The sequence below is a fragment of the Arvicola amphibius genome, chromosome 14, assembly GCF_903992535.2.
Source record: "Arvicola amphibius chromosome 14, mArvAmp1.2, whole genome shotgun sequence".
NCBI lineage: Eukaryota > Metazoa > Chordata > Mammalia > Rodentia > Cricetidae > Arvicola > Arvicola amphibius.
Genome location: NC_052060.1, coordinates 51,621,974 through 51,646,664, shown reverse-complemented (window position 1 = coordinate 51,646,664; position 24,691 = coordinate 51,621,974). Strand labels below are relative to the sequence as shown.

Sequence of the window (24,691 nt, the reverse complement as noted above, 5' to 3'; positions counted from 1 at the left end):
ATGGCACCAAAAGCACAGAAGAGCCCCAAGGGCCAGAAAAAGGTCAAAAAGAAGGCCAAACAACCAATACTAGGTAGGATTGTCTTTTTGTTTATGGGATGTTTTTTTACTGGGTTATTTCTTGCTGTGTGTGTTATTTTGTATTATTACATGTTGTTGTGTAATATGGAGTATATACTCTTGATTTATCTATCAAGTAAAATGAAATACTTTTGCTCTTATAAGTCAGACAGACATTGAATGGAGCTTAGCCTTCCCCCCCCCACATATTAATAAAATGCGACCGACCACGCATGTATTACTAAAGAGAAGACAGTTTCCTGCTTCTCCTGTAACCAGTCGGGTGGTAGTTGAATTCTTCAGTATATATTTTTATTTATGGTTTGTGTTTGATGTTTTACAATAGCATAGCAAGGGGAGATCACCTGATTCAAACTGTAAACTTGATATCCCATTGCCTTTCAGTTGCCGAGGAAGAGGAGCCAGTGAACATGGAGAGCATGGGTGAGCGGAAGCAGCACTTGGGATTTGCTATTTAGAGGCTCACAACCTAGCCCAGATGGGCCCCAAACTTGGAGTCTGCTCGGGTTGCATCCCCACACCCTGGAATTTTTAAAATAAAGAATAACAATGAAAATAGAAAGCAGAAATTAAATGGAGAAATAGGTTTGATCAAAACAGTCCTTTTAAAAAAGAAATGTTTGAGACTACAAAGGGGTGGTCAGATGGCTGTGGGTAACACACTCCAGGTGAACCTGACAACCTCAGTTGATCCCAGAACCCCAGTAAAAGTGAAAGGAGAGGCTGGAGAGATGGCTCAGTGATTAGGAGCACCAGCTGCTCTTCCAGAGACCTGGATTTGATTCCCAACACCTACATGGTGACTCACAAGTGACTATAAATCCAGTTCCAGGGTACCTAGTGCCCTCTTTTGGCCTCCAAGGGTACTGCATGCACATGGTGCACAGCATGATGTATAGGCAGGCAAAACACCTATTCATATAAAATAAGAATAGTCTTTTGTTTCCTTTTTATTTGTTTGCTTTATTTATTTATTTTAAATCCACTCCACGGTTTTCCCTTCCTCCTCTCCTCCTATTTCCATCCCCAGTCCCCTCCTCCTGCTTCTATTCAGAAAGGAGCAAGCCTCCCATGAATATCAACATAGCATGGCATATCAAGTTGCAGTAAGAAGAAGCAACTCCCCTTGTATTAAGACTGGACAAGGCAATACAATATGAGGAATAGGGTCCCAAGAGCCAGTCAAAGCCTAGGACCAGATGGTTTCAGCTCAGAATTCTACAAGATTTTCGAAGAAAAATTAATGCCAATACTTCTCAAATTGTTCCACACAATAGAAACAGAAGAAACATTACCAAACTCTTTTTATGAGGCTACAATTACCCTGATACCCAAACCACAGAAAGACATCACTAAGAAAGAGAATTACAGACAAATCTCACTCATGAACATTGATGCAAAAATACTAAATACTGGCAAATCAAATCCAAGAACACATCAGAACCATCATCCACCATGATCAAGTTGGCTTCATCCCAAAGATGCAGGAATGGCTCAACATACAAAAATCTGTCAACGTAATCCACCACATAAACAAACTGAAAAATAAAAACCACACGATCATCTCATTAGATGATGAAAAAGCTTTTGACAAAATACAACATCCCTTTATGATAAAGGTCTTGGAGAGAGCAGGGATACAAGAAACAAACCTAAATATAATAAAGGCAATATACAGCAAGCCAACAGCCAACATCAAACTAAATGGAGAGAAACTCCCAGTGATCCCACTGAAATAAGGAATAAGACAAGGTTGTCCACTCTCTTCTTATCTATTCAAAGTGCATTTAGGTTGTTTCTAGGTTCTGGCTATGACAAACAATGGAGCTATGAACATAATTGAGCACATATCCTTGTGATATTATTGAGCATCGTTTGGGTATATACTCAAAAGTGGTATTGCTGGGTCTTGAAGAAGGTTGTTTTCTAATTTTCTGAGAAATTGCCATACTGATTTCCAAAGCGACTGTACCAATTCGCACTCCCACCATCCCCTATAGACATGCCCATACAGCCAATCTACTGTAGACAGTCTTCCCCAGGTGATTCCAGGTTCTGTTTGTGCTGTGAATATGTTTTATTACCATTGGTTAATAAAGAAGCTGCTTTGGTCTGTGACACGGAAGAATGTAGGTAGTCAGGAAAACTAAACTGAATGCAGCGAGAAAGAAGGCAGAGTCAGGCAGATGCCATGTAGCTGCTAAAGGAGAGGGATCCAAGCCAGCCTCTGAGGAAACAGACATATAAAAAATGAAGTAACACCACAGCATGTGGCCGAACATAGATTAATAGAAATGGGTTAATTTAAGGTGTAAGAGTTAGTTAACAAGAAGTCTGAGCTAATAGGCCAACCAGTGTTGTAATTAATATAGTTTCTGTGTGATTATTTGGGTCTGGGCAGCCAAGAAATGGAAGGGCAGTTTCTGTTTCTGCCATGCTGCCCACCTTCTGCGTGGGTGCTGAGGATGGAGCTCAGATTCTCAGATTTGTAAGGCAAGGTTAGTGACTTTAAAGTCTGTGGTTCAGAATGTTTACTGTGAATGTAGTTACTTCAGATGTAAGACCGAGAAATTTAGAGTCTCAAATCTGTAACCAAGAACATTATTAAAAGTAAATACAATTGCACATCCTTGATGCTAGCATTTTAAGTTGTACTTAAGGTCCCAACTGCACTTTGTTCTCCCAGGCCATCCAGAGATTTATCCATTAGTCTTAACGACCAAGACCCAGGAAATATTCAACTGTCGAGCAGATGAAGATTTCACAGATGAGCAAACGTATAAGCTCATCAAAAAAGAAGATATCTTGGCCGACTTGCTGAACCGAGCCGCAGTATCTGACTTCCACCCGGTGAAAAAAATTGTCCGGGTAAATACAAGCTTGTTCTTTGCTCTCAGTCCTACCTTAAGAGCAGCCCAGGACAAGCTAGAGATGATTTGGCATTCAATTCTGGCATTCCCTTTACGTTCAGCCCCTCCACCCCCCGGAAATCCTATGTGACAATGCCAAGTGAAAGGTTCTTACCCCGTAGCTTAAAATAGGAATCGAGCTGGGCATGGTGGCACTTGTAAAGCTGAGGCAGGAGAATCACAAGAATGAGGACAACTTGGGACATACAGCAACTCCAGGCCACCTTGAGCTGCAAAGAAAGATTGTGTCTCAAAGTTTTTTCTTATGTTGGTTTAAATTTTAAGTTAAACTTATAGTTTTGGTCCTGCTTTCCCTCGGAGCATCGAGACCACACCACCAAGCAATGCACATAGCTCGCTCTTTTTTCTAAGGCGTGCATGCGTGCATGTGTGTACGCATGAGTGTGCACTGTGTGTGCATATGCATGTGTGTGTGCATGTGTGTGTGCGTGTGTGTATGTTGGGCTGAGTGAGTGGACCCTGTGATGTGCATGTGTGTGCATGTGTGAAGGAGATGGGCAATCAACCTCCTGTGTCTTCTTCAACAGCACTCCAGTTTATTTTTCTAGATGAGGCCGCTCACTGAACCTGTAATCTGTCAGTTAGGCTGGGATGGCTGGCCAACGAGTTTCCAGACTCCGCCTGTCTCCCCTGATCCCAACATTGTCAGAGAGAACACCACTGTGTCCCACTCTTTACATGCGTACTAGGAGTGTGAACTCAGGTCCTCACGCTTGCACACAAGACATTTACCAGCTGGGTCATTTCCCCATCCCCGATGTTTTTCTCTTTCCGTTAGAAATAGAATGGCATGGAAATGGGGCTGGAATGGGACTCGGCTCTTCAGAATGCAGCATCCAAAGGAGACCTCATGGTGACCCACAACCAGCTAACTCCATTCCCAGGGAACTCAGCTTTCTCATCTGACCTCCATGAAATCAGGCATGCACATGGTGCTCATACATATGTTCAAACAAAACACTTATAAATATAAAATAAAATGAATCTTTTTTAATTGCATGGTAAAATTTATATGAATCCATTCTATTTTTGAGAACATTTTAATTAAATAATTTGAGGATTTGGTTTAGCAGGCAGATCATCACCGTGATTACATTGCAGACTATGTCGATTTGATGTTGGCACCAGCACAAAGTGAGTGAGCTCTGACCCTCACCCTCCATTGATGTCCCCACAGGAATATCCTGGGGATGAGTTGCTGCTCGTTTACGACAAAGACTTCAAATATGGACTCAACTTTTACCTCATTGGGACCGAGGAAGGCAAGGAAAACTTTTTAAATGTAAGAAAATTGTAAGCCTTTGCAGGTTGGCTGCTGGAGGGAGCGATGCTTCTGGGGCATCCTTAGGCCCTAGACAGAGCTCTGTTCCCTGAGCTCAGCTCAGTTCCTGTAGAGAAACTAAGGAAAATAAATTATACCTCAGGATGGAGTTATCCCAAATAGAATACACACATATACTCTTATACATACATATATATATTCACATATATACACGTATATACATACACACATATATACATACATATATGTATATACTTATGTGTGCATATATACACACATATATGTATTATGTGTGTGTATGTATGTATGTATTACTTCCCTCTCTTTCCTCTTATCAAATAACCCTTCATAAATCCAGGGAAACTCAGTTTTATATTTTAGCCATCAAACTAAGCAATCTGTATTATTTGTAAAGACGTGCAATAAATTATGCTTTCTTAACATATGGAATATCCTGTTCATTTTCCCTGCTTGGGTGGAAGCTCCACCCCAAGTCCCTCCCCCATCTCTCTCCAATCCCTGCTGCATCTCAGAAAGCCTGCCAAATGATGGACCCCCTTATGGGGTGCAAACATTTTTAATCTGGAGGTTCCTTCCACTGAAGGGCTGTTTTTCCCACAGCGGCCAGGGCCAAATGGTAGCAAAACACCCTTCTCCCCAACACAGGCTAAGACTGGCTTTCAACTGGGTAAGCTGTCCTTCCCAGGGCCTGCTGCGATTTTCAGAGTGTCCCGCCAAAGGTGCAGCCATACCAGGCTCTCGACCTGCCTTATCCCCTTTCTGTTCAAAGGAATATCCCACACCTCCTGTTTTTTAACCCAAAGCCTACCACAGTGGATACATTGCACTAGGATTCGGGTCCCAGCATAGACTTGCAAAATGGTCACCTGCAATTTGAAGCCAGATCCACAAATGCCCTGGGAAGCCTTTAACAAAATCTTTTAAAATTGGGGCTGATACCATATGTCCTAAATATCTAAAAATTTTTGCCGCTGTGGGACAAGTGGCAAAAACTCCCGTATGCTCATAGTTTCTGGGTGCTACGCTCCCACCCTTCCCTCAGTAACCAGTGTCCCACAGCACCTAGCAGGAGATCTGGTCACGCTGAGAGTCTCCCTACAATGGATCTGGATTGGTTCCCCCTGCCCTCTCTCTCTGAGCTGCACAGGTGTTCCGTCCTTGTGTTTCTGTTCTCCCCTATGGGCATCTGCTGGCCTGGCCCTCGCTGGGACATTTGTGTGCTCGCCTGGCCCCTGCAGCCTGGCCCCTGCAGCCTGGCTCCTGCAGCCTACTCCAGGATTTTTAAGTTGGTCAGCTGACAGTTTCCTGGGAAAAGTTTTGTTCATCTGTCTGTTAAAATATACGTGTAAATAATGCGGCCACAGTATGCTTGTTTAAGCCTGGATTTGTGTGTGTCATCGTTTGGCAGGCTTTCTGAGATGCAGCAGGGTTTGGAGAGATATGGGGTAGGGAGCTTGGGGTAAAACTTCCTCTTGAACATCCCAGACTCTTTGGGTATATGGTGCCGGTTCAAGTCTGGCTACTTCCTGCTGGCTGGGGATGTTGTGGAGAGAGGGAGAGTTTAGAGTCGGTGGACTCACATGGAGTGGGAGGTGTGGGTAGAGAAGCATTGGTTAGCTGCCATCCTGGAGACCTCAGGCATCAGTTCCTTGAGAAAGCTGAGAAGGCAGGTTGCTAGGAGAAAAACTACATTGTCCTCAGTGGCCCTATGCATGGGGCAAGCCATGGGAAGGGCGACGACGGCTCTGTCTCTCCTTGTTTTCTTTCTATCCTCATGTCTTTTTAATTCTTCTCCCACCACCACCACGCTTTTGCTTACTGAATTTATGAAAACGTTAAGTTGGCAAGGATACAGCAGGCGCTCCATGCGCCCCTAGAAAAGTAAAGTTAATTGTGTGAAACACATGGACTGTACGAATGGCCAGATGTTCTAGAATGCTTCTGTTATGCCCTAGACCCTAGAAGTGCCAGAGGAACAAGAAGAACCAAAGGAGCATGCTCCAGAAGATATGTACGTCTACAAACCGCCTGTCTCCAAGCCATGGGTGTCTCTGGGCAGTGAGAAGGAAATTGAGGAAGAATCCGTCAAGGAATCAAAAAGGCGGGTCAGAGTCTTTGATGTTATCCAGTCTTTACCCCCCTGTAACTAGAAGTGTTCTTTCCTGGGATAGCCTGAACTTTGCTATATTGGAAAGTGTGGGGTTTCTTCTTTTTCCAATAGAAGAACTGTAAAAAGCCAAATGGTCCTGTAGCACCCGGGCCAAGATGTACACAAGCTGGAATGGGGCTGAGAGACTTAAAAACACATAGACAGAGACAGACAGAGAGAGACACGGACACTGGTGGTCCTTCATACAAGAATGTCAATTCCAAGTTTATTGTGCCTAGAGAAAGCTAATATAGGGATCCTTAGCCACAACCAGCTCTTGGGATCTTTCAGGGGCAGGTCTCATCAGAACCCACTCCCCTGCCATCAAGGTCTCGTGCTCAGAGCAGCTGCAAGCACAGGTGTTTTGCCCAGTTCACTCCAGCAGGCAAAGGGTCTGAGACAGACAAAGAAAGTCAGGGGGGCAGGGATCTACAGCTCCCAACAAAGAATGGTCTTTTTCTTTGGTGGGTGTCAGGAATTAAATCTGCCCCCCAAAAGGATATATTTTAGAAGTCTCTTGACTCTAGTGCCCCAGAGTGTAACATTACTGGTAAAATGGGGAGGGGTCTTTGCTAATATATAATGAGTTATATATAAGCTATAATGAGGTCACACACAGAATAGTTCCTAATCTGATTTGACTGGTGTTCTTTTTTTTAATTTTTTTATTTGAAAGTTTCTTTTCATTTTGCATACCAACCACGTTCCTCTGCCTCCCCTCCTCGTGCTCCCCCTATGCCGCCCCCTGCCCATTGACTAGTGTTCTTATGAGAAGTTGATCAAGTATAGATGTAGGCAGGGATGCCATGGAAGAGACAGAGAATTGGCCCTCAGGCCCTCCGAGCCCTCGACTCAATCCCCATTGCTCAGAGACTGTGGAGACCTCAGGGAGAATGTATCTATGATCAAGGAACGATGGTGACTGCTAGCTGGTACCAGGGGTTTAGAAAGAAGCAAGGTCAAGCTCTCCCTTGCCCCTCAACTACACAACCTCAGCAGTCTATCCTCTATGGCTGTAGGAATAAATCCCTATGTTTTAAGTCACCCCAGTTGTGGTCATTGATTACAGCAGCAGTAGAAAGGAAATACAGTAGTGTTCCCTCTCAGAGCAGCTCTTGAGGGGAGGCTTGGGTGCAGTTAGCTTAGCGGGGTGCTGGACAGAAAGGAAGCCCTCCGAGGGAGCAAGCTTGCCATCGTCTCTAGAAGGAAGGCTTTGTCCTGAGTCCAAAGAGGAACTCGGGAGTACAAACTATACTCAGGGTTATCCCAAAGAGGAGCCATGGAGAAGGACTTCAGAAGCCTCCCACAGTCCACTACTGGTCAAGATGTAAATTCCCAGTCACTGTTTGTCTGTTTTGTCTACGGGCAAGGAGGCCTCAGTCATAGTGACCATGGCTTCATCGAGGAATAGTGGCTGCAGGCTGTGGGAACCAAAGCTCAAGAGGGACAGCAAGAACCCACAAGAGTCTGAGAGTGTCTGGGTAAACCAACACTCACACCCATTTCTCTCCAGAGATTTCATTGGGTTTTCTTTCTTTCTTTTTTTTTTTTTCGAGACAGGGTTTCCCTGTAGTTTCTAGAGCCTGTCCTGGAGCTAGCTCTTGTAGACCAGGCTGGCCTCGAACTCAGAGATCCGCCTGCCTCTGCCTCCCGAGTGCTGGGATTAAAGGCGTGCGCCACCACCGCCCGGCTCATTGGGTTTTCTTTACTGCCTATGTGTGTTGCAGGTGATGTACATGATTTCTAGGAAAAGACGTCAATTTGGTGCCCCCGTGACTTTCAGAGACCAGAATGCTTCTAGCGTCAAAGATGCCTACATTGAGTGTGCTTCCTACCTTGATAAAAATTACACACTCACACAAGCTGAGAAAGACATTGGCTTGCAAGTCATTCCTGATGTCAAGGACAGAAGCACTCAGACAAGATGGTAGGTATGACATGGTGCAGTCATCACAAAAGTGTGTTCAATTCAGGAAGACTGAATTGTGCCCAATAACTCTCTCTTTAAACTCTTAGGGAACAAGACATAAATATATGTTAAAACTATGAAGCAGGGCAATGGGAAATGATGTCAATAATCACAGTGTTTGCTGCTTCTCACCTGGAATTGTGCTACTGTCTTCCTGCTGAGAGACTTTGTTTATGATAGGGTCTCACTATTTAGTCCAGGCTGGCCTGGAACTTGCTATGTAGTTTGGGCTAATCTTCAATTTTGAGCAGTCCTCCTGCCTCAGCTTCCCAGATGCTGGGATTACAGGCATGTGCCACCCCACCAGCTCTAAGTGACCATTTTTGCACCCCGTGTCAGACTGGCTTCATTGGCTGGATTTCTTATTTGGGTCACTATTGTTTATGAAAAAACAAGAAATTTCTATCCAGAACGCTTCAAATAGCAGCTAAAGTCTCATTTCCTTGACAGTGTGGCACACAGAAAAGCAGTGGACCAGCAGGAAATGCTGGCAAGCTCTCCTGCAAAGGAGAGTTGATGTACAGTGTAGAAATGATCCCTGGTGGTGTGTGCTGGGGGCAAGGGTAGAGGAAGCTGTAAATGGGACCAGCTGGCCAGGTAGGAAGTGGCTATAATTAAACCAGGCGAGATGTGGCCACTGTTAATTTAAGCAGTGGCAAGATAAAGAGATGACAGGATAGAGAGGAGATGTGTACATTTAAGACACCATCGTCGAAACCAAACAAAAACACATCTGCCCCAGCCATTGCCTGATGCCACTTTCACGACAATTGTCCGAGCTCCCCTGGACAGAAACAGCCCTGCATCCCACATCCTCTTCCGTTTCTTATCTACCCTTCGCCCCCGGCTCTGAGCTGTCTTACCAAGCCCCTGATCTGCTAATTCCATTGACCATTTCCAGACCATCTCTTCCTCTACTTCCCAGGAATATTTAAGAACGCCGACTGCTTATCTCTCTATAATTATTTTCCCATTATGATGGGTGGGCACAGTGAACTGATCCCCTCCTCACTCGCTAGCAGCTCCTTCTAGGTCTCTCTCACTGGCTTTTCCTCTTTCCCTTATATAACCACTTAAGGACCCTGAGGCTCTGAACTTATCCCGGGGTGACTTATCCAACCCTGTAGCGTCCCCTGCCATCTGTTTGTTAAGGACTCCCAAATCCACACTCTCAGCCTCAGTCTCCCCTGAACTCCACACACATTTATCCAACTGTTTCTTTGACTACCTAATAGGTATCTCAAGTTCAAATGCCAAAGTAAACTCGGTTTTCTACCCCAAATCCGGGAGCCTCCTGAATCTCTCTCATCTTAGTAAGTAGTAATAATATTCTCTGAATTACTCAGACTAAAATGTATCCACTTCCTTCCTCATGTCTACCTCTTGATTGGAGGATGGTAAATCCTTCTACTGGGGCTACAGCTGTCCATCCTTGCCCTCTGGTCTCCATAGAGACACAGGAATCCCGTTAAAGTGGACCTCAGTTCACGGACCTGATCGAAACCTTCCCATACCTTCAAGTCTTCATATGGCCATGATCCCCTTCATAACATCTTGCCCTTACTTCTCCCAGTTCCCCTTGCTCATTCCTGCCCCCAACATTAGCTGCTTGTTCTTGAAACTTACAAACATTTTTATGGCTGTAATATTGATACTTCATAATGTTCCTTTCTCCCAGAAGATTAGGCATTCCCTGGCCCTCCTGCAGAAACACCCGACTTTCTTTAGTCTTTACCCCCCACCTCCATTTTCCTCCATGGTACAGTCATCTCTTTACCCACATTTTTCACTGTCCTAGTTCTCCCTTCCCTCCTTAGACTTTAAGCTGTTTCTCCTTGTTTTACTGTTGTATATCTAGACTGCAGGAGTCTCTGTCTTGTACTTTTTAATAGGGAAAGGAATGGAGCAAGTAAAGGCATGTAAGAGGCCAACGTTAAGGCAGAATGTGCAGCGTGGTGATGCACATACGTTCAGTGTTAAAATGAGAGAGAGAGAGAGCATTAAAATAGGGAGTCGTAAGTATGAGGTGCAATACAAAATCATGATTTTTCCAGTCTGCGTAAATCAAGTCAGAAGTCATGCAAGTTTGATGTTCAACTCAAGACACAGATACATAGACTCTAAATGTTGGGCTGAGAAATGAGTCAGAAACTAAGGGAGAAGATGAAAGAGATAGTCAAGAGCCAGAGGAAGAGAAGAAACAAGTGAAGACTTCAGTAATGACCCAGAGACGCCTGGAAGAGAGATCAAGAGAGAAAAGAGAGATGATTTCCTAGCCAAGGCATACAGACAAGTCCCAAGAGAGCCAGACTCAGGGTTGGCTCCAAAGGAACAGTGACACTCTAGCGGGAAGCCAGCCTACCATATTCTGAATGTAGTCATCTCTCAAGAAACACTGACCAATAGAAATAGTGATGGCTATTTTTCCGGGGAGAGGGAGTAACAGAAGAGAAATGAGTAGACTTTGACTCACAAAGAGAAGAAATGGTCCAAACTTAGATGGCTGGGTATATAACAATGCTTCACTATATCCAGACATTAGGAAAGATGGCAGGTATGAGAAAGACAGATTTATAACCATGAGGAAGATGTCCTAACTCGCCGGTGACGCTGTCTCAAACAAGAGGTGAAAGCAATGCTTGTGCTGGTCCCACATGCCAGGTGTTTTTCTAACACACAAACTCAGTCCTCACTGTGGTCCTCAAAAGGAGGCTCTGCCATCATCTCACAAGTAAACAGTCAGAGGCAAAAAGGAAATTGAAAATGAATGCTCAATTATTGATCCAGCTTAGTGTGCTTAACACAGACAAGACACCAGGTTCTGTCCCAATCACCACACACACACACATCCACACACACACAACTCCAAGTTTAGAATGTATTTTAAACTGAAGTATTAATGGATAGCTTTTGCGGAAAAGCAAAAGACCAATCATGGTTTAAAAAAAAAATGAATGGCCGGTTGTGGTGGCACATGCTGGTAGGATTTGCTGAAGGAGGCAGAGGCAGGAGGATCACGAGTTCGAGGCCAGCCTGGGCTACACGTTTAAGTAGCCCAGGCTAAAAAAAAAAACAAACAAAATAAGATAAAAAAGGAAAAAAAATGAATGACTCTTGGTTACTTATGTTGCTACTTTTGTAAAACCACAAATGTCTTTATTTTTTGACTTATTCCTGCTTGAAGGGCAGAAGTTAAAAAGTGAAAATAAGATATAAACCCAAGTCCCTCAGGTTTCCTATCAATAATCCTTCTGCCGTCGACAGGGAAGGGTGGAACATTGTTCTATCAAACTTTAAGCTCCAAACTTTCTCTACCTTTCTGCTTGGTCACTATTTAATACACTTGTCACTCACGACAGCAACTTACTGCTATTTGCTCAAAAAGCATGGATTAAATACCCACAATCCTATGGAGCACTTTAAGTATGCTGGGCACTCTTCAAGGCCCTGCACATAGTCACACATCACACCCTGACAGTGACTCCGGCATTCACAGACAAGAAAACAGGCTCAGCGTGGTTAAATAATTAGCTCAGGGTCACATGGCTAGTGACCGAATCAGGCCTTCAAGCCAGACAGCCCGTCCTCAGAGTCCACACTGATAATGAGTGTGCCGTCTACCATTTCCCAACTCAGTGGACGAGGATCCCAGGCTCACCCAGGGAGTGAGACCGAGCATGTAGCCCAGACGTTCACGGTGGGAGCAAGGCCTGGGGGTCAACTAGACAGCACACGTCTCCGTTGACATGGATGCCATTGATGCCCTCATGTAACAAACCCTAGCTTTGTGTTCATAGGGCAGGGTCTCCCCCGTCCCTGTGATTGGCACTCTGCAGTGGGAGGGCTTTGTTGGGCCTTACAGGGCATGCAACAGCTTCTGGACCCTACCAATAGATTCATGTAGCACTTCCCAATTGTGACACTACTGCCCAACGTCCCTTGAGGAAGTGGAATGGTTTATGCTTGTTTAGATACACAGAGGTAGAGCCAGAGAGATCTGGAGCTCAGTGGGTAAGAGAGCTCACTGTAAAAGCCTGAGGAACTAAGTTCCGAGCTCCAACACCCATTTAAAAAGTCACGTGTGATGGCACCCACACCTGTAACTCTAACACTCTGGAGGCCGTGACAGAGGTGCTGCTGAGTGAGGTCTGCTGGCCAGCAAGCCTAGCTAAAGCCCAGCTAAAGCCCAGTGAGCTCCAGATGGAGGAAAAGAGATGCTACCGCAGGGGAATAAGGCACACAAGGGTAGAGCAAGATGCTCAACACCCTCCGTAGCCTCAGCCCTCTCGGGCACCTACACAGACAAGCATGTGCCTGAATAGCGTACTGATATACCACCCAAATAGACCAGAAAGAGAAAGAGAGAAAGGAGGGAGAATAAATACTCCAAATATTGACTTCGAGAGAAAAACAGTTAAGTAAATGACAAATATTAGTTAGGGGACCTGGGTAAGTAATATATAGTTATATATTATAGTTATATCTTTTATAGCTATATCCTTCTTACTACTTTCCTACATTTTTAAATGACGTCTAAATAAAAGTTTATAATATAAGACCCTTTAAAGCTACTTTTAATGTATATGCATTGTACACAGTACTGAGTTTCATAAGGATACAATGTACTTTGACCATGTTCTCTTCTTAGCCCCCCCCCCCCGTGACCTTTCTTCCACTTCCTGTTAGCACCCAAGACTTTTTTATTATGTTGCAGAAATGTACATATAGATTTTGGTCATCAATATCAATTTTATGATAAAGAAAAAATAGCACAGTAAAATATTTTGATATGAATATTCTGACTCCCCTGCCACAGAAATAAACTTTAAACCTGACATTACCTATATTTGCTTCTCTCTGATCCAAGTTTTGTATTCAACTTTCTTTTAACTATTAGGGCATTTCCTAGAAATGCGACTACACAGTATTATCCAAGGGAATTTTCAGCAGAGGAAAAAGAAACCCTGGAAAAATCCAGGTCTTTGGTCGATTTTCTCAACAACGTGTCCACAAGGTAAGAAAGTATCTATTAAAAACTTTAAACATAATATACACCCAGTTATTTTAATAATGGTGTCTCCAGAAGTAGCTTGCTGGGTGTGACACGTAGGAACATGGGGACAGTCGTTAGTGGGACATGAGTGAATGAGTCTCTGTGATCCCTGCCCTCCACTGCAAAGTCATCATGAGCCTCTCGTCCTAGGACTGCACCAGACACAGTGAGAACAAGCTAGTGTACCAAGATGATTTCCTAATCCCAAACTGTCAGTTAAGTCAAACATTGCTTATCTGTATGCTTGAGGCCAGAACTTGACAGACTGAAGGTGGGATAAAAGTCTAGGCACAAAATTAATTCATGCTTCATCCACACCTTCTACACCTTGGCTGAAGGTAACTGTATCCAAAGGAGGATCTGACATTTTGTAACCTTTCCCGTGTAGAATGAAGCTTCTTGTCACATGGTTTAGTTCAGCCTAGAATACATGGCAAAGAGCACAGAGCAGCTGGATGCCATACATTAAGAGCTGCCCGATCACAGCACAGACAGCTTCTTGACTCTGTTCCAGAGAGACATGCTGGGGGGCACTAGACTGTGCGATCAGCAGGTGCAGGCCCATGTTCTAACAAGAAGGGACTTTTGGAATTTCTTCCCTGTTGCAAAGGAAAGAGAACCCAGACCCAAAGAAAGAACAAAATTTGTACAAGAACTATTACAGCCCTGGTCAGAGTAAATAAGAAGTCAATACTAGTATTGCTGTTTCTCTTCCTGTTTCAAAACTGCTTACCATTGTTAAATATTTCTAAGTTTGTGGAAGTGTGATTCTAGTCTGTAAGTAAGTTGAAAGACTTATCTAGTTATTCTTTTATCAGTAAAATCTCAAGAGTCAGATATCGGGGTGAAAACCTGATTGATCAGAGAAGCAGCAGAGAAGTGACCAATGACATCCTCTCTCTTGCCTTCCTTGATCTAAAGGACCTAAGCACCTTTCTAAGTCCCTCCCTACTACTTCCTGTGTCTCTCTATGTGTCCTCGGTCCTTCAAAACCTCTATGGCTAATTTTGGTCAGCTAGTAGCTAACTCTGCCTCTGATTCAAAGTAAACTTTATTGGTGGTATTGGGAGTATCAGAGTGTGATTATGTATCCCACAATATTTCCCCCTCTTAGTATAAATAAAAAGGGAAGGTTTTAATTCTAACACAGTAAAAGTATATGCAATAAGAACAATTATCAGGTGAGAATTACAATTACAATGTCCAGTTTGTTTGTATTTGGCAAATTTGGAGAAATTATTATCTATGTTATCTTAATGAATTTAAAGTTTTATACTTAACCATTTTCTATTATAACTTGTATTACCATCCTAAAAATATCTTATTAGACTTTAAACCATCTTCTTAAACAACTTAAGCTTTTATGTTTTTCAACCTTATAAACTTTATGACTTTATGTAAGGGTTTTTTTTTCCTGAATTTGGTAACAAGGAAAACAGTATAACTAGTCTTCAATTCCCATGAGAGACCCAGGAAGGATAAAATATAATTTAAGAAAATAGAAAGTGCAGATTAAACAACTTCTAAAACTATAGAAACGACAGAGATATTTGGGTGCCTGGACATTCACCCAATGTTTCTCTGTAATGTTGGGGCATCCATCTTCAGCCTATAGGCCTATATCTGATTAACTCACCTACCTTGTCTTGGAAATGTTCTGCATCTTAAAGGCCATATTCTGTAGGTCTTAGAAGTATTTGAAGACCACCTGTATATCTAAAATATACCTCCATTTGATCTTGAAGATATATCTAACATGACTACAAGTTTGATTGTTAAAGATGACTATCAACATGTATTTCTTAAGTATCCTAGGTCGTTTGTAATAATAATTTTCAAGGACTAGAAATTTACATTACATTTTCAAATGAACTGCATAGGTACAGTACCTTAAACAAAAGTAGAAACATATGTACAGTATAAAAAACTTAGCCAGGCAGTGGTGACACATTCCTTTAATCCCGGCACTCAGGAGGCAGAGGCAGGTGGATCTCTGTGAGTTCAAGGCCTGCCTGGTTTACAAAAGCTAGTTCCAGGACAGGCACCAAAGCTACACAAAGAAACCCTGTCTCGAAAAAAAAAAATTAAATTTGTATCAATATGCAAAAATCCATGAGAGTGTAAAATATTTAAGACTAATAGTTGATTTTTTTAGTTTTAAAGTAGATTCAATAATCTACCATTTTATCCTATTTTCCTATATCCTTCCTTTTTCTTTTCAGAAGATCCCTGAATCTAACCTCCTTTGCTTAGTTTGCTCCCTCCCTGACCATGATCATAACAACTTGTAACCAACCCCCACAAATGATGATAAATATCCATAATTCACTGAATGACCAAAAACTACCTGCCCCCACCTCTTGGTTGGGAATGTGGGTATCAGATTCTTAAAGTTGCTTCCTGTTGTCTGGGTGGGACCCTAAGAAAACTGAGATAATGGTGAATTCCTGAGAGAGCTAGCTGTTATCTGTCTCGGCATGATGGGAAAGTTCAGGGCCTTTCTGAAGTCCTAGCTGGAGTAGTCTGTGAGCCTGGACCGTCTTATCTAACCACCTGGAAATTGTCGTGAGCAGTTTGTAGTTCAAAGCTGATCTTAGGGTGATGTTCGTCAGCTTCGTAGCATTACTACATTCCAGGTGAAATCCTTCTTGTGAGACCTTTCTTATGCTAATAGTAAGAAAGTAACCACAGCTGCAGAGAGCCATTAAATACTAGGAAGAACTGCTGAATTAAATCACAGGATACCTGTTACATTGGGGAAGAGGTTTTGCTTTTGTTTCCACAAGAGAAGAAAAGTGATGGATAGCATCAAAATTGATAAAGGTTATGTTTGAAAGACCTCTGGTTTAGGAGAGGCTGTAATTCACCAAATGCCAGTCAAAACTAACCTATAAGACTAAGGAAAGCTGTTCATTTGATCTGATATAACCTGCCAAAGAGTGACACTCCACAAAGTTAGGGTGGGGAAAGGATTTTGTTTCTGACTTTCAAGGAGAATAAAAGCACCCAACTAAGGAATCTGAAGACCACTGGACAAATGAGATATCTGAAGAAAATTGATAAATTATCCAGAGAAAATATCCCAAGAAAAAAAGTAAATTGGCCTAACGGTATAACACATTCCCAACAGGATAAAATTTTATAAATCTTCCTAAATGTTTGTTTCTTTTGTTCTCTACAGACATATAAGGCAAATGGTCTTTTTGTAGTCCCAATTCAACTAAAAATTAAAGCTAGCTTTGGAGTTGCAGCATGGATCCTTCCTTCTCTAAATCCAAGCATACTTGGTAAAAGAAAATTAAAAAAAAAAAATCTCTGTCTCATGTCAGAAGAGTCATCTGGTATGGGACAGAAGTGAAACCAAAATCAAGGGGGCTATTCTAATGCCACTAATCTCATAATCCTTTGGTTTTATTTTGACTCTTTAAAACTTTTCATATAGTATAAATATTATCTCAAAATTTATAAAATATATATAGATATATTTAAACTTTCTGTTGTGATATTAATGGTCCTATATAGCACTAAATAATTCTAGAAATAGGCCTCATCTAGCTTCCTATACATGATATCAGGTTTGAGTCTGAAGCAACTAGAAATTAAGTTTGTGTACCTCAGATGTACTTAACGAATTATGGTCCTTTACCTCTCTGAGATCTTCTGCATACGACATTTAAAATGCTTTAAGTTTTCTGTGGTGAACCATGACCATTCCTAACAGGGACCTTTGAAGTCTCCAAAAGGGGGATGGGGCCCCACAACAAGGATTTCACCTGGAATGCAGTAATGCCACTAAGCTGACAAACATCACCCTAAGATCAGCTTTGAACTACAAACTGCTCACGACAATTTCCAGGTGGTTATATAAGACGGTCCAGCCTCACAGACTACTCCAGCTAGGACTTCAGAAAGGCCCTGCACTTTCCCATCATGCTGAGACTGGACAACAGTGAGCTCTCCCAGATCTTGGCCGTTATCTCAGTTTTCTCAGGGTTCCCTAAAGATGCCATCACCCCCAGACAACAGGAAGTAATTTTGAGAACCTGATATCCACATTTCCAAGGGGTAGGTTTTAGTCACTCAGTGGATAATGAATGTTTATCATAATTTAGGGGATTGGAGACTAGTTATAGTTTTCCTTGTTACCAAATTCAAAAAAGAAACTCACAAAGGATGTGTAAAGTATATAAGGTTGAGAGACATAAGAGCTTAAATTGTTTATCTAAGAAAATGTTTTGGCATCTAAAAGATAATTTAAGATTGGCCGTACAAGTTAGGATAGAAAGGGAATGAGGTACAAAACTTTGGACTCACTAAGACAGCATAAATAATAGAGCACTTTCTCTGAATTTGCCAAATGCAAATGGACTAGATGTTGTGAATGTAATTCCTATCTGATAATTGTTCTTATTGTATTTAGTTTTACTGTGTTAGAATTAAAACCTTTCCTTTTTATTTAGACAAAAAGGGGGAGATGTGTAATATTCTGATTACCCTCTGACACTCCTGAGACGTCAATAGTGTTTCCTTGAATCAGAGGGCAGAGCTAGCAACTAACTGACCAGAATTAGCCATAGAGATTTTAAAGAACCGAGCATATAGAGAGAGACACAGGAAACTGTAGGGAGGGTCTTAGAGAGAGGCTTGGCCTTTTGAATAGAGAAAGGAGGCGGTTGCTAGTCTCTTCTCCACTGTTTCTCTGATCAATTGGTTTTTTTACCCCATATCTGACTCCCAAGTTTTTATTGATAAAAGAATCATTAAATATATGTGTCAAAAGATTGATCAGAAAAGTGGCAGAAAAGTGACCAGGGACCTCCTCCTCTCTCTTTCCTTCCTCGATTCAAAAGGGGCCAAGCATCCTTCTAAATCCCCTACCACCTTCTGTGTCTCTCCATATGCCTTCGGTCCTCCAAAATCTCTATGGCTAATTTTAGTTAGTAGCTAACTCTACCCTCTGATTCAAAGTAAACTTTCGCGCCTGTCTCAGGAGTGTCAGAGTGTGATCAAAACACCCCACAACAGTAAGCGGTTTTTTAAAATGAGGTTTTTTTTTTTCTCTTTGAATTTTATCTAAAATAAACCTAACTGTAGAGCATTTTGCAAAGAAGAAAATGGTGAGAGAATCTTCCAAGGGATTCATGCTGTGCAGCTTTGGGTTATGAGCAAGAATAGTCCTCACGGGTACACGTGTCTCCTCGACCATCCTCACGCCTGTGATGACAATTCCAATGTCATTGATACTAAAATCCAGCATGTCGGCTTCTTCTTCTTCTTCTTCTTCTTTTTTTTTTTTAATAAAACAGTGTTGAAATAGCCCTTCAGCAAAATGAAATCATGAACACGTTTATCAATGACTGGAAGAACCTTGCAGAGGAAGAAAGCACCTTTGGGGACAAGAGTGACACCCACCTTAAAGAGTACCAGTCCTTTACAGACCTTCACAGCACCATGGAGAAAATGATTACCTGTGTCTCGTGGCACCCAACCATCTATGGTAAGGAAAAGTCTTATTTTAGTCTCTGAGACTGAAGATGAGATTGACTTCAGCTAAACACATAAGTATTGCTGAGTGCCAGGGCCTGCCAAGCAAGCACTTCCTGCACACACTTGGGGAGAAGACGTGTTCAGGCCACACAGCTGCGGGGGCAGTGAACAAAGAGTCTGCCTCTGCCTGGGGCCTGCCAGATTCCCACGCTGAATGTGCTACCCCTAACCCTCTGGGCAGACATCTTTAAAGACCTCAGCAGCTAAAGGAAAGCAACCGATGTGTTCAGGTGTAGCTATGGGAAAAAATTAAGTCTCTGCTCACTTTCTCCCTTCCCGTCCTCCTCACTGACATTTTTTCTGATTAAAAATATTTCTTGAAGGCTGGAGAGATGGCTCAGTGGTCAAGAGCACAAGCTGCTCTTAGAGGAGACCAGAGTTCATTCCCAGCATCCACACCAGGTGGCTCACTGCCACCTGTAACTCCAGCTCTGAGGGATCTGACGCCTCCTACTGGTCCTCGGGGCAACTGCACTCATATGCGCATACCACACAGAGACAGACACGTAGTCACACAAGTAAAAACAAAATCATATTTTTATTATCAAGCCTTCCAAATAAGCTGTCTCTGCTGACTGCACATCTCAGTTTGCACCAGCTACGTTTTCAGTGCTAAGGGACATGCAGCTCACGCCCACAACATCAAATCTACCACTACGACAGGCACGGAGTGAGGGTCTCTCTATGCACGGGGACTGCTGACTGCTTGGTACTTGTGTTTGCTTCAACAGGGCTCATAGTCGTGTCGGTGGCTGTGCGCCTCTCCTATGAAGAGAGAGTCCACTTTTCGGGTAAACTACTGCTACAGCCATCCCTGATTCTTTTCTGGAGTTTCTCTGACCCCATACACCCCCAGGTAACAGACGGACAGCACACCAAAAGCTTAACTTTCTCAAATGCCACGTTCTCAAGTCTTTAGAAAAATTTGAACTGCAAATTATTTCATGATCTCCTAATGTTGTAAACCACAGGAAATAGGTTTCTTTTCCACAGCTTGCCATCATTTAAGAGGAGCAGAGATAAACTTTACAGTTATTTTGTTGAAAGTATATTGGGCAAGTCAATTTTAGGAAATGAAGCTGTTAGAGCTGGGGAGGTGGCTCAGTCTGTAAAGCATCTGCATGAAAGCAGAAGACTGCATTCGCATCCTCATAAGCCACGTAAGAAGCCACATATGCAACCACAGTGCTTGGGATAGGATATAGAAGGCTCTCCGGGGCTCACTGACCAATCAATGCAGGCCAATTAGTGACCTTCAGGTTCAGAAAAGATTCTGTCTCAAACATGAGGTAGAGAAACACATACACACATGCAACTATACATATTTGCAAACACACGTGCATGCACATGCACACGCACACACACACAACTCTTTAACAGGTTTTATTTAAATATTGAAGTATTCAAATGCAGATGGATTTTGAGTTTTCTAAGATTTCCTCAATTATGAGGATCACCAGTAGGGGATGACAGTGAGCAAGAATAACTGTGTAGGAGAGTAATGCGAACCATGATCTCAGAATAAGGTGCAGGATCCTTTCTTCAACTCTCATTTAGTGGCAGACTGTCATCAAGGGGGTCCAAAATTTACAACCATTTATTCAACTTCCCAAACTTTAGTTTTACTTATGAACACACATACACACACACACATGCCACACACACATATGCACACACACACACAAAAATACTTTTAAGGGATATGCTAGTGATTTACATTTTCTATCAAACTATGATAGAATAAGTATTTTTATTTTCAAAAGTAGAGCTCTCTCTAAAATCCAGGAAGTGCCATAACTAAAATTCACCCTAAGTCCAATTGAAAAATCCAGTTGGGCCAGCCTTTAATCCCAGCACTCAGGGTGCAGAGGCAGGTGGATCTGTGTGCGTTCGTGGCCAACCTGGTCTACACAGAGAGTTCCTGCACAGCCAAAACTACGTAGAGGGAGCCTTCTCAAAAAAAAAAAAAGAAGAAAAGGAAAATCCAGTTGGAAAACTTTACCTGGGCCTATCTTTGGGCTCAATGGGTAGAAAACAGTAGCCATGCATTTGTTTGGTGATAATGTTAACTTGACGATCCTTTCATGCTTATTTCTCGTCTTCTGTATTTCACATTGGTTTAAACTCAGCAAGTTTTCTTTTCGACTGCCCACTATGTGCCGGGGTAGATACCATAGAGAAGAAAGACAAAGCGCTTATCTCGCACAGTATATCTCTTTGCTCTTCAAAAACACAAATTTCATATCTTTTGTTTTAAATATGATAACATGCCCCCAATAATTACATATCCCTTGGGTGGGTGATGGAGGGAACTAGATCCCCGAGGAGGCTTACCCACCAGTCTCATAGGTGGGACCAACGTCCATGATAAAATTGAATAAAAGTGCCCCTGAGAGCTAGCTCAAATGTGCATTATTTATAGACAGCTACAAAATTAGACTTATCCCCATCTCAATATCATGTAATAGATTTTCTTGTTCTTTTTTGATGCATGGATTGACTTTAGTTGATGCTGGAGAGCCCCGATGACATCTTCTGCTTTGAGTTCTGTCCGAGTGACCCTAACATCATCGCTGGAGGCTGTATAAATGGACAGGTAGTTAGGAATTGTCTTCAGGTGTTTACTGACGCTGTAAGAAGTTTTGATTTGGGTAACTTTAGAACTCAAGGGTGCAGTATGGCACAGGGAAGGCATGTTGGCCATATAGCAACCACTGTGCCAGGACTTGAGTAGAAAGATAGGTCAGCCATGGGACTGACACTTAAGATACACATGGGAGCCGGGCCGTGCTGGCGCACGCTTTAATCCCAGCACTCAGGAGGCAGAGGCAGGCGGATCTCTGTGAGTTCGAGGCCACCCTGGGCTACAAGAGCTAGGTCCAGGACAGGCACCAAAGCAACAGAGAAACCTTGTCTCGAAAATTAAAAAAAAAAAAAAAAAGATACACATGGGATAATTCAGTTAGAATAACAAAACTCAGTCAGATCTACTCTCTTTTCACTTATACAGCCCAGGACCCACTTGTCTAGGCATTGCCCTCTCAAATGTGCCCTTTGACATTCAATTAGCAATCACGAAAATGCCTCGCAGGACATGCCCGCAGGTCGTGCCTGACCTAGGTAAATCCTCCCTCTTCCCAGGTGACTCTCGTTTCAATAAAAACTAACCAATGCAACAAGCTACAAGCATTGCTACCTCTTAGGAAAGAGACCCTTGCTTGTATTTCCCTGCAGCTATGTAGGAGTAGGAGTGACTAAATAAAGCAGAATGCAAGCAGAAGTTCACCGGGAAATACATGGACATCGCTGAGTTTGGATGCACTTGGCACTACGTTCCCTTCATTTTTCTTCTAAAACATCTACTTCATGGAGATTCTACCCTCCAATGTTGTATTAGGGAAGCCAAACACAAACCTTTAAAGCCTTTCTATAGTCATTGACAACTGCCCTGGCCTGTGTTGTATATTCTACTTTGTTCTTGTTTTTAAAAGAATGACTGACCATCCAAGTAACACACGAATTCTGAGGTAGCAGTTAGAGGCAATTAAGATAACTTGGCTGCCTTTCCTCCCCTGTGATTGGAAGTTTGTAGTTGATTCTTGAGAATCTGGGTAAATTCTGTTCCTCCCCAGGTTGGAAGCAGTTATATTTATATTCAGTGCAGGACAAAGGACAAAATCTTACCAAAGCATGGGGAAGTGTCCGCTATTTGTCTTGCATTTATTTACTCAATAACAGCATCCTTGAGCATAAAACAAGGAGTGGCAGATGCTGCTGGAGAGACGAAAACCCTCTCTTCAGTATCTGCTCTAGAAGTTGCGGGTTACGTAGGCCTCAAGCTAGATCTGATTATGCTCTCAGGTGATTGATTTTTCTCAGGCTCTGTATCTATCGCTTCCCACAAAGCTGTCTCTGGGACCCTGTTCTCCGTGTCCTGAAAGTGCTGCGCTCTCCTTTCTCTCCGCTTTAGGTCGTCCTCTGGGACATCACTTCGCAGGCAGACCGCATAGAAAACATCAAGGCCGGCGGCAGCAGGAGTAAAAAGGCCACTCTCAAGGTCGGCTGTCTCTAGCTTTCCTCTCCCAGGGATGCTCTGTTCCAGAGTTCCGCAAAACACACACAACAGGGTCGCCGATCTTTGTAAAGACTCCATACCAGAAACATGGCAATATTTTTCTTTTACCATTCTTCACATTTGCCTGTAGGCATTTTCTGAATCACTTTTTGTGGAGGTGCTCACTAAAAACACAATGAAACAAGATTCTTTGACCAGCGCAGGATTTTATGGGGTTTTGCTGCTGTATTTTTGTTAAAAAAAAAAAAAAAAAATGAAGAAAGCAAATAATTTGTCTAAAGTGATTTTCCTGAAGGAGCCTAGGCTGGAAGGACAGAAAGTCTGGGTACCCAGGTGCTGTCTCACAGGCTCTGAGCTTGGACATGCCGCCTCGCCTCTCCAAGGGCCAGGTCACATGGGTAAGAGGAAAGGGTGACATTGGATAAAAAAAAGTGCTGTCCCCAAGCCTGGTGAACTGAGTTCCATCCCTGAGACCCACATGGTGGAAGGAGAGATCTGACTTCCACACTCAAGCACACCCACACACATGTACACATGTATGAAATATAGTAATGTCAATTTTAAATTTAAAAAACATGTAATGGTTCCATGAGGCTGTGGGACTCCATCAGGAGTACTGGAAAGAGCAACCAACCTCCATGTCAGTACTTCCCCTCCATACAACACATCCCTCCAATCCCAGTTCTCCAGCCTTGGGGGCCATTGGGCTCTCCCTGAGGAATGGTAGGATGTATGCATCCCTGTACCCCATGGAAAACACACTCATTCAAGAACAGATTGGGTCCATAATCCTGTGAAGTTTGTAGAGACTGGATTTCCGATTGAAAGGGAAAGTGGTAAGTCTGTTACTAAATGTGTGGTATGCCAAAACACTAATTTGTTTTCCCTAAACTGATACCACTCTGGGTTTTTTCCATTTTAACTGCAATCGCCGGTGGAGTTCACCCATCTCCTCTCTGAAATCTAATATTCTTTTAACATTTCTCTAGCCTATGTTTCTCCTTGAACCAGACAGTAATAAAGAAGCGATGTACATCAGACACTGTGCGGTGTCTTCAATAGAAAACGGACATAGGAAAGTAATCACAGATATACACTGGCTGCCAGACTCATTTGAGGTGAGTGTTGATGGCTGTGCGGGTGCTGGGAATCAAACCTTGATCCTCTAGAAGAGCAGCCAGTGCCCTTAACCACCAAGCCATCTCACCAGCCCAAATTCTGTTATATTTGTGGTGTTGTTGTTTTGATACGGTCAAGGATGGCCTTGAATTTCTGACTCTCCTGTCCCCACCTCCCAAGTGTTGGGCTTACAGACGTGTTTACCATGCCCCACGTATGTGGTGCTGCTGGAGGTCAGGACCAGGGTTCTGGGCACACTTGGCAAGCACTGTACCAACTGAACTAGCCACGGTCCCTGCTTTAGTTTATAAAATATGTTTGTCCAAGCTTCTGAAATAGTTATTGCAGTTCAGGGGTTTGTTCTGGCTTCCTTTATGTTACTGCAATGCAATGCCTTTACTAAACTTCTTAGGAGAGGGAAGGGTTTCCTTGGCTTACACTTCCAAGTCCCTCCTTGAGGGAAGT

General features: G+C 42.9%; 1 protein-coding gene across 2 annotated transcripts in view; it reads left to right on the top strand.

Annotated features, from left to right (window-relative positions):
• Positions 1–24,691, top strand: part of Dnai3 (dynein axonemal intermediate chain 3) — a 49,592-nt gene continuing 24,901 nt past the window's right edge. The window contains exons 1-12 of one of the 2 annotated variants that reach the window (XM_038311733.1): positions 1–73; positions 466–504; positions 2,768–2,949; positions 4,189–4,293; positions 6,270–6,419; positions 8,191–8,390; positions 13,330–13,446; positions 18,792–18,982; positions 19,764–19,888; positions 21,539–21,628; positions 23,003–23,089; positions 24,097–24,225. In XM_038311733.1, the coding sequence (XP_038167661.1) occupies positions 1–73; positions 466–504; positions 2,768–2,949; positions 4,189–4,293; positions 6,270–6,419; positions 8,191–8,390; positions 13,330–13,446; positions 18,792–18,982; positions 19,764–19,888; positions 21,539–21,628; positions 23,003–23,089; positions 24,097–24,225 (1,488 nt within the window). The remainder of the gene's footprint in view (positions 74–465; positions 505–2,767; positions 2,950–4,188; positions 4,294–6,269; positions 6,420–8,190; positions 8,391–13,329; positions 13,447–18,791; positions 18,983–19,763; positions 19,889–21,538; positions 21,629–23,002; positions 23,090–24,096; positions 24,226–24,691) is intronic. The other variant, XM_038311734.1, reaches the window with a different exon arrangement.